Source organism: Rhipicephalus microplus, unplaced genomic scaffold (genome assembly GCF_043290135.1).
Source record: "Rhipicephalus microplus isolate Deutch F79 unplaced genomic scaffold, USDA_Rmic scaffold_13, whole genome shotgun sequence".
NCBI classification, from domain to species: domain Eukaryota; kingdom Metazoa; phylum Arthropoda; class Arachnida; order Ixodida; family Ixodidae; genus Rhipicephalus; species Rhipicephalus microplus.
Window position 1 is genome coordinate 27887463 of NW_027464586.1, and position 9128 is coordinate 27896590.

Sequence of the window (9128 nt, forward strand, 5' to 3'; positions counted from 1 at the left end):
TTATGCGTTCACTTTCCACAGAGCGTCGAGGTCGCTTACAGCTTTGAAAGGCCTGCCATAGAAATAAGAGCGAAATTTAGACGCTGCCCAGATGATGCCAAGGCATTACTTTTCTGTTGTAAAATAGCTTGCCTCGGCCTTGAATGCCGACCAGCTAGCCAAACTGATAACCTTTTCCAGGCCGTCTGTTCTTAGCACAAAGACGGCGCCAAGCCTTACGCTGCCCGCAACGGTGTGTACTTCTGTTTCAACGCATTCGAAAAAATTCGCGAAAAGCAGCGCTGTCTGCAGGCATCGTTTAGGTTTCTGAAATGCCTCCTCTGTTCTGAAATAACCTCTATGTTTGCGAAACACCGTGTTTCAACTCAATACGACGTGTGCCTTCATGAGGAAAATAAGCGCCTCTACGATTTGGGAAATTTTTTTTACAAAATGTCTGTAATAGTTGCCCAATGCGAGAAAAGGCCCTACTGCCTTCTTGTCGGTGGGAGGCGGCAAATCTGCAATGACACCAGTGTTCCATGAGCCGATGTGCGCTCCAGACTTGCTTATCACAAGAGCACACGTTTTACACGAAGCGACACTTTTCGAGCTTCAGGATGAGTCTGGAGGTCTCGATAGCTTGAAGTACTGCTTCAAAGCGACTGAGATTCCCGTCGAAGCTCGAGGAAAACACGAAGACATCGTCCAAGTTCACGGGGCAAGTCTGCCACCTAAATCCAGCCAGCATGATATCCATAAATGCAGGCGCCAGAAAAGGCCAAAATGGCCTCGAAATTAAATAGGCCGTCTGGTGTGAAAAATAAAGTCCTCAATCGATCTCTGTCGTCGACCTAGATTTTCGAGTAGCCGGCCTTGAAGTCTATCAACGAAAAGTATTTCGCGTTGTGCAGCCGATCCTGGGCGTCGTCTATACATGGGAGAGGGCACTCTTCCCTCTTTGTCATTTTGTTTAGGCGGTGATAATCGACGCAAAAACGTAAGGTTCCGTTATTCTTCACTGAGGCCATGGGTGGTGCCCTTGAACTCTTGTACGGCTGAATGACTTCATCGCGTAGCATTTCATCGGCTTGCTTCTTCACGCCCTCACATTCGTGCGTCGAAGCATAGTACGGGCTCTTTCACACTGGTCTAGCATATTGTTCTGTTACAATGCGATGTTTGTGACTGCTGTTTTCCGGTATTCTAGATGATGCCGACAAGCAGTCCTTGAATTTTAGAAGCAGAGTTTGGAACTGGTCTTGCTCGCACTTCGGAAGTTTCGAGTTGACGTCGAAATCTGGTTTAGGAAAACGATTCGTGGAAGCATTTTCAGCAGCATCGAAGAATGCAATCGCATTGCTGGCGTTCCCGAGTTTGTCAATGCAGGCGACAACCATACCAACATTGAGGTGCCTATATTCGGTACTCAAGTTTGTCAGCGATACCTTTCTCAGCGATACGCATGTTTCAGCGAAAATCTGATGACTTTCAAGTAGGCGCTGATCGCTCTGAATGAAGCCTTCAAGATTTAGGGGTTCTTCATGGCCGACAGAAATGAGCATGCCGGAGAAAGATGGAATAGTGACCTGCACTTCTCACATATTTAGAGCATGGGTCAGGGGCATCATGTGGGGTGCCATTGCTTCTTCAAATGTTCTTGTGATTGAATCAATGATAAGGTCAATGACAGCAACATGCTGTGACCAAGGAAGTCTATTTCAAATATCACATTCCTGGAGCACTGTTGTAAGATTACAACGCTTGCAGAGTAAGGGCGCTTATACATGGTTGACTCCCGCTGTAGAGAGCACAGCAAACGTTCTGAGATGACCTGCAGCGGTTCGAATTTCTGGGCCTCCCCATGCGGTCCAGACTTTCTGCAACTTTGCTGCGAACGTCCCACTGTTGATGGAATAGTCAGCCCCGGTGTCGACGAGAGCTGTGAGAGTGTGGCCATCGATGAGAACGTCGAGGTCACTAGTTCGTCACGTGGCGTTGCGATTGGGTCGTGTCCATCGGCCCGGATGCGTAGACTTGTTTCGCCATCAATTTTGCATCGTCAGGTTGTCTTTGATACGTGAGGTTTCGTCACCAGGGCTCTGCCTGGTTCGCGTCGTGTTCGGAAAGTTTTATCATGGCGGTGTCGTCGGAGAATTTTCGGTAGTTCGTCGCACAGCACCCGCACGTGAACCGGTTGCTGCCCTTCGTTTTTCTAATATGGGCTGACAGAACAGTTCCAGTAGGAGCTGCTGTACTGCTGTCATCGCTGAGAGGACTGCTAGTGTTGAAGTGATAGCAGACGCATGACAGCCGAGGTGCCTGTTTAGTGCTGGTCAAGTAGTCCGCAATCTCCCGTGGCAGCTCGCCATGCTGTGGTGGCAGAGCGTCGACGGCGAAGCCGCGTATGCCTAATTAACGGTACTGGCAGTGGTGGTATGAGTTACCTGCTTCTCCGTAGTGGGTATTTGTCAGAGGCAAGCGAGAGGTCTGTTTTTCTTGGCGTCTTGCGCTGTCCAACAGGCGAACGGCATGACGGCGATGGTGGTGATGGTATCTGCGCGCGGAAGTGCTTGCACCTCTTCAGCGTCTTGATGTGGCGGGGGAGCACTGCATCACGCCAAGGCATCGTAGCACATTGCTTGTGGCTCAGGTTGCACTGGGTCAGGTGTACGGAGAAACTGTGGAATTTTGTGACATACGACGTCTGCAATCAATCCACTAAATTCTGGCAGGGTGGCCGCAATTCACGGAGCTCTTCCGGTACGATGGCTCGAATAGTCTCGCTAAGGTCTTCAGTATGACCAACTGAACCTCCCCATAGATTGTCGCCGAATGTGGCGGTTGTGCTGCCTCGTACGCATTTCCAAGGCTTTTAGGGGTGAAGCTCCTTAAAGTGGCACCCGTTCGTCTCTCGTAGTAGTAGTAGTAGTAGTAGTAGTCGTAGTGTGTAACAAGTCTTAGATTTTGACCTTAAAGGTGGTGCCGGTGGGAGATTTCTTATGTGCGTTCTTGTACAATAAAAAAAATCGCAGCGTGCGCTTTAACTAAAAGTCGAATTCTCCTGTCTCTAATTACCCCTTAGTAGCCATTGGCATGTACATTGAGCACTATCTGACAAAAAAGTGTTGCTACGTTAGATTCGCTGGGTGTAGCCTCCTTGGTTTTAGAAAGGTTCAGCGAGTGTTGGGCCGCAGTGCCATGAATGCAGTAAACTAGTACATACTATGAACTCGAGGTGATTAAAGGTGGGAAGTAGACACGAAGCGCAAGCCGTAAGAAAGTATGCGTGTGCCTTGTCTCGTTCAGTCCTTGGAATATTTGATGGATGACGGTGCTTCTATGTGAGCAATATATGACGAAAAGATGCGATATGGAGTACTTGGAGTGTTGAATAGGTGGACGAACGGACACACAGACAGATGCATAGACGGATGCACGGATGGGTGCACGGACGGAAGGACGCATGAAGGGACGCAGGAGCTGATACATCGACGAACGCAGGGATGGACGCACAGATGGACGTGCGGACGCACGAACAGACGTACGCATGGATGGGCGGTTGGACGCATGAACGGCCCCACAGACGCACGCATAGACGGACGGAAACAAGAATGAATGGTCGAACGGATGCTTCGCCCCACTCTCCGTCATTCACTCCGTGAATATGATGCTATTCTTCAATCGACATGGCTCATACTAATTACGAGATCATCCAGGGAGAGTTACGTACTTGCCCGACAAGAAGTTTCTGCACGAATTCTCGAATCAGGAAGTGAAGCTTCTTCTCCTTGGACAGGACGGGATTTGTATGATGAAACAGAAGTTCCATTTTCTCGGTGTGCATTCCGACGTTCTAATTTGTGAGCTATACACAGGTCACCCGTAAGGTTTCGGCTCATTTCTTTCGGATGACATTTGTGAAGGTAGAAATGCCACACGAAAAAGGTCCCAAGTTGAGAGTGTGACCTCTCGGTTTTCGAACAAGGTCCGAGCTGGATCTTCCAGGCCGAGATAAACGTGCTGCAGCTTGTCTACAACGTTCCAGTTGCTGAAAAGGGAGACTCAGTCGAACCTTTCAAACCAGCTTTATGAGTCTCCGAGTGGCAAAACACTGAAAGTTGGCAGCTTTTTTGGTTGCGAAGCAAGATCAGTGGAGACGGCCCAGGGGCTGTCATTTTCGCTATGGTCAACGTCGAGGTCTTCGTTAGCGGTGTTGTCAAGTAGAGGCGCAAAATGTGGCGCGAGTCCTTGCTGCTGGCGGCTAGCTCGCTGTTCAGCGTTGGCGTCAATGTGTCTTGGCGGTGTGTGCTTGGTCATGATTGGAGGTTGGCGTTCGGCCATTGGCCAGGAAGCACCTGCACCGGATGTCCCGGGGTGAATACACTGACATACGTAGTCACTACTGGTCTAAATCCACCTGTTTATTTGGCTGAACTTAGCCTCAGTGAACGGCAATTTATATTACAAGAATACACACTGGCACTGATAGTGGCAAAGAGAGCATTGGCTGTCGATGAACTGACAAGCAGTGAAGCGCGTCGGCATTTATGCACGTGTCGTGTAATATTCTAGCGTTATCGCTAGTGGTCCCGTGGCTCTAGAACTTCGAACATTATTTCCAACACAAAACAGTTGGGTGGTTCCTTAGGCAAAATAAAAGGCTGTTTAGAACAGCATGAGAGGATCCTGGACCGTACAGGCAGTAGTGAGTGGATATTCGCAAAGAAAAACCAACAAAACTACTTCACGTGTACAATTGATAAATAAACAACAAATATACAAAAATAATAAGATATAAAGCACGGATACCACGAAATGGATGTTACACAAAAATGCACATGAAGGTTCAACACACCAATATAAAAAAGGGGATAATGTAAAATGCTCGCGAAGTTGGTGTAAACTCAACGAAGTGAACTACATGAGATTGATTGACTGATAAGTAGGGTTTAACGTTCCGAAACCACCATATGATTATGAGAGATGCTGTAGCGGAGGCCTCCGGAAATTTCGACCACCTGAGATTTTTTAACGTGCACCCAAATCTGATCACGCGGGCCTACAACATTTCCACCCCCACCGAAAATGCAGCCGCCGCAGCTAGGATTCAATCCCGTGACATGCGGGTCAGCAGCCGAGTACCTTAGCCACTAGACCACCGCGGCGGGGCAATCTACATCAATTCTGAAGCTTCTCGAACAGGGCAGTGGTGGTTGGCGCTGAGAATTACGTGCAGTGTAAAAACTCGAAGAACGAACGTGATAAAACGTCTAAGGAAACTAAGATGCAAAATGGCCTAGTTAAATTTTGTTCTTTAGAAATCTCTCATGTATGCGCCGCCTGCAGAGATGGCGCGCGCACATGAAGGCTCCTAATGGTGCTCGACGATCAGCTCACTGCTTCAGGCGTTGCTATTACTTGTTGCTCATTAAAATATACTCAGGCTTAACACAACTGGAAATAACATTTTCATCTTGCTGAAGAGGGCAAATATTTTCATGAGGCACTTACCAGAGTGCATCCTGCCATTAGGTTGCCTATTAAATATAGAAAGACAAGGCCTCGCCAATTTTCACTATACTTGTCTGTAAAGCTTGTATTGGTGGGGTGGAAACAACAGTGAATCGGAAATAATGCGATACCGAAGGTTTTCAGCTTTTCCTCTCCCATCACCCACGTTTATATAGCACTCACTTCTCCGTCGTCACCGACCATTACGTGCTGTGCTTGCTTACATCCTTGAGAGATCCTACAGGTCGACTTGGTAGCTGGGCTCTCCGACTGCTTTAATACACCTTTGCTGTGACATGCAAGTCTGGGCGCCTGCATCAGGTCGCCGATCGCCTTTCTTGCTATCCAGTTGACGAGTCTTCCGCCGTACCTGACAACGACGCCTGCACGCGCTCTAGTTCTCAACTGACCCACATTGTCGACGAGCGATGCCGTCATGCAACTTTACAGGCTATGGTCGAGCACGTCTACTCCTCTCCATCGAAACGATCTCATCGCTCGTTTATGCTACAGATCGGTACATTATACCAGCATAACTTCCATGCAGACGGGCCCTCTCCGCTACTTGTTATACCCATAAACCTCCGCTCGGCTGTACTGCGCGAACTTCACACCGTTCTTACTGCCGGTCACCTCGGCTTGTCCCGCACATACGACCTCCTAGTGGCCAGGTCTCGCACACTCTGTCAGAAGATACGGCATGGCGCGCGAGGAATGTCAGCGCCGCAAAACACCGTAGACGCTTCCAAGTGGGCGCCTTCAACCACTCGAATTCTTCTGACCCTTTCGTTCGCGTCGGCTTTGAATTACTCGGCCCTTTCCCCATCTCTCTTACTGGTAACAGGTGGATAGCTGTGGCCACAGACTAGCCACACGCTACGCCATCACACGCGCCCTTCCAACAAGTTACGCCACAGACATCGCTGATGTTCTTCTGCGCTAAGTGATCTTGCAACATGGTACTCTACCACAACTGCTCAGCGACCGCAGCCACACATTTCTATCGAAAGTCATAGGAGACATACTACGCTAATGTGAAACGCGCCACTAGCTTTCTACGTCGTACTATCCGCAAACCAATGGCCTCACGGAGCGCCTGAACTGAACCCTAACCGACATGCTTTCAAAGTACGTTTTTTCAGACCACTCTGACTGGGATATCGCGCTACCTTACGTGACATTTGCGTACAATTATTCACGCCATGACACTGCTGGTTGCTCCCCATTTTTCCTGTTGTTCAGCCGTGAACCCTCATTTTCCCCCGATAGTCATTTTGTTGCCGGCAGCTCCGACCACCGAATATGTCCTAGACGCCATCAGCCGGGCTTCCCACGCATGCAAAGCCACTCGTGCTCCCATTTTGACCTCTCAAGAAAACTAGCGGCGTTGGTATGATCAACGACACCGTGATGTGCACTTTTCACCCAGTTTGTTGGTTCAGCTGTGGTCTCCAACCAGGCACGTTGGCTTGTCTAATAAACTGCTCTCTTGATACAAAGGGCCATACAAAGTGCTTCACGCGGTGACTCCCGTCACTTATGAAATCGCTCCTGCTGCCGCATCGTCTTCATTCACCTTTCCGGTCAGCGACATCGTACACGTCACACGCTTGAAGCAGTACCACTCGCTCAATGGCGTTGACGTCTAGAGGCACCGAAACGGCGCCTTCGCTGACGGGGTTTCTGCTACATGTAGGCTGCCGCAATGCATATTGTCAATGCGCGTGTGCGCCCGACGAAAAAGATGGAGACCGCTTTTGGCTGCTCGAGCTCGCAGCCAGACTGGCCAGCGCTGCAACCCCTCTTGCGAATATATTTTGCAAATATATTTGCAATATATTCACTCGTTACTCACGCAACAATATGAAGGCCTTCTAAAGCTTACTGTGATTTATGTAGGGGGAAGCTATAAATAAAGACGAAGACGTCAGGGAGGTCATAGAGGTGGATTTGATAACAAAGTTAGGGAAGTCATGAGTAAGCGTCGCTTCCAATATTTGTCATCTAATGAAATCTGATCATGTCCAATGATTTCTGCATTGCTGTTTTCTGGCGGCAAGAAGAAAGCGTTTGTATTTTCCTGAATTATGTGAGTTGAAAGTAGGCGCTTCTATTGCCATCAGCTCTCTTGGTGCTCATTTGCGCCTGCTCAATTCTTAAGCTGTTAAATATTAACCACTTTTGTAAAATGTTGCGCATTCACCGTGTTTTGTCTCTTTGCCTGCAAAGACCTCCTATAAGCCGCCCACTACTTATTCATGCTACATTGCCCTGCCCCTGTTGATACGACCTGTCATAAATTATTGCAGTACAATAGAGAGCAGGGTGATGATTATTATTCCGAGTCATCGCTCATCGCACCCTTAGCTTTGCGTAACGATGCTTAATAAAACCCTTATTTATTAAAGTAGCAGATGTTCATTACACATCTGAGACGCTGGTCTTCGTTCCACCACTGCATTTTTCTCTCATATAGGCGAAGTGCTTCTACAAGACTGCACCTTCTCTAGAACAAACCGACCAGATTGTAGCCCAGCACTGGAACAAATCAACCTACGTGTGCCAACTGGTTCACTTGTGGCGATTGTGGGCTTTGTCGGCAGCGGGAAATCCACGCTTCTGTCTGCGATCCTCGGAGACTTGCATTGCGTCAGAGGCACCCCTCGCATCAACGTGAGTGCCACACCAGGCTTTGTAGTAAATAAAAAATGAATAATTTGCATCATTTGTCAAGCTGTACCATGCTTGCAATAGTCAGAGCAATAAACTTACCAGTGGTGAAAGGTGCGCATATAATGAAGCACCATAGCTGCCCAGAAATTGTAATTTTGTGTATAAACATTGTCAAGCAGAAGTTAGAACACTACTTTATTACGTGCTAAAGCCGTGGCCACCTGATCACAGGCACACATTTTAAAGTAAGTCCCCTCAAATCATTTTGACGAGAAGCCCCATGTTATGATGATCATGTGTAGGTGATGTAGTGCTTGATAAATGCCAAAGCAATGTCACGTAAAGCCTTATCTTGTTATAAGAGAACTCTGATGCCGTACCCACTAGCATTGGTATCAAGGAGCGGAGAAGGTGGTAGGGCTTTTTACAGCGAAAGCTGTTATGATATCACAACTTGGCTCAAGCGCAGTTGTGCGCCACCACGGCCGGTGTCCCTAACCAATATCGCGTGAAATTAGAAAAAAAACGTAGCACTAATGACACAGTTGGGCTCGAACCCGGGTACGCTAGGTGCCAGCCCATTGCTACCACTGAGCTATGCCAGTACTTGTGACTTGTTGGCAAACTTTCCTTAGGTAGGCTTGATGTCGAAATATTAATTGCGTTTATACGGCTTATAAAGAGCTTTAAAACAGCGAAAGAACAAGGAGTCATCGCGCAATGACAATAGCGTGACGAGTGTGCCACCCAACGCTCCAACCCCTTACATAGGCTTGTTCTTGATCCCCTACTAGCTGTGGCACATACCTACTTCAGAGAATTCCTCATCTTCATCAGCCACTGCAAGAATGGGCATACAATTACCTGCGAGTGTTTAGCGGATACCACGCTTCTCAGAAGAATGACGGAAAATAGCATTGTGAATGCTGGCCTACCACTCCAAAAATAATATTAATAGCTTA

At 48.1% G+C, this 9128-nt stretch overlaps 1 protein-coding gene across 4 annotated transcripts in view; it reads left to right on the forward strand.

The window, feature by feature from the left end:
* The window catches only part of LOC119165924 (ATP-binding cassette sub-family C member 2), a 1429043-nt gene that overhangs the window by 651963 nt on the left and 767952 nt on the right, over positions 1-9128 (forward strand). For all 4 annotated transcript variants that reach the window (XM_075882663.1, XM_075882666.1, XM_075882665.1 and 1 more), the window contains one exon: positions 7970-8166. In XM_075882663.1, the coding sequence (XP_075738778.1) occupies positions 7970-8166 (197 nt within the window). The remainder of the gene's footprint in view (positions 1-7969; positions 8167-9128) is intronic.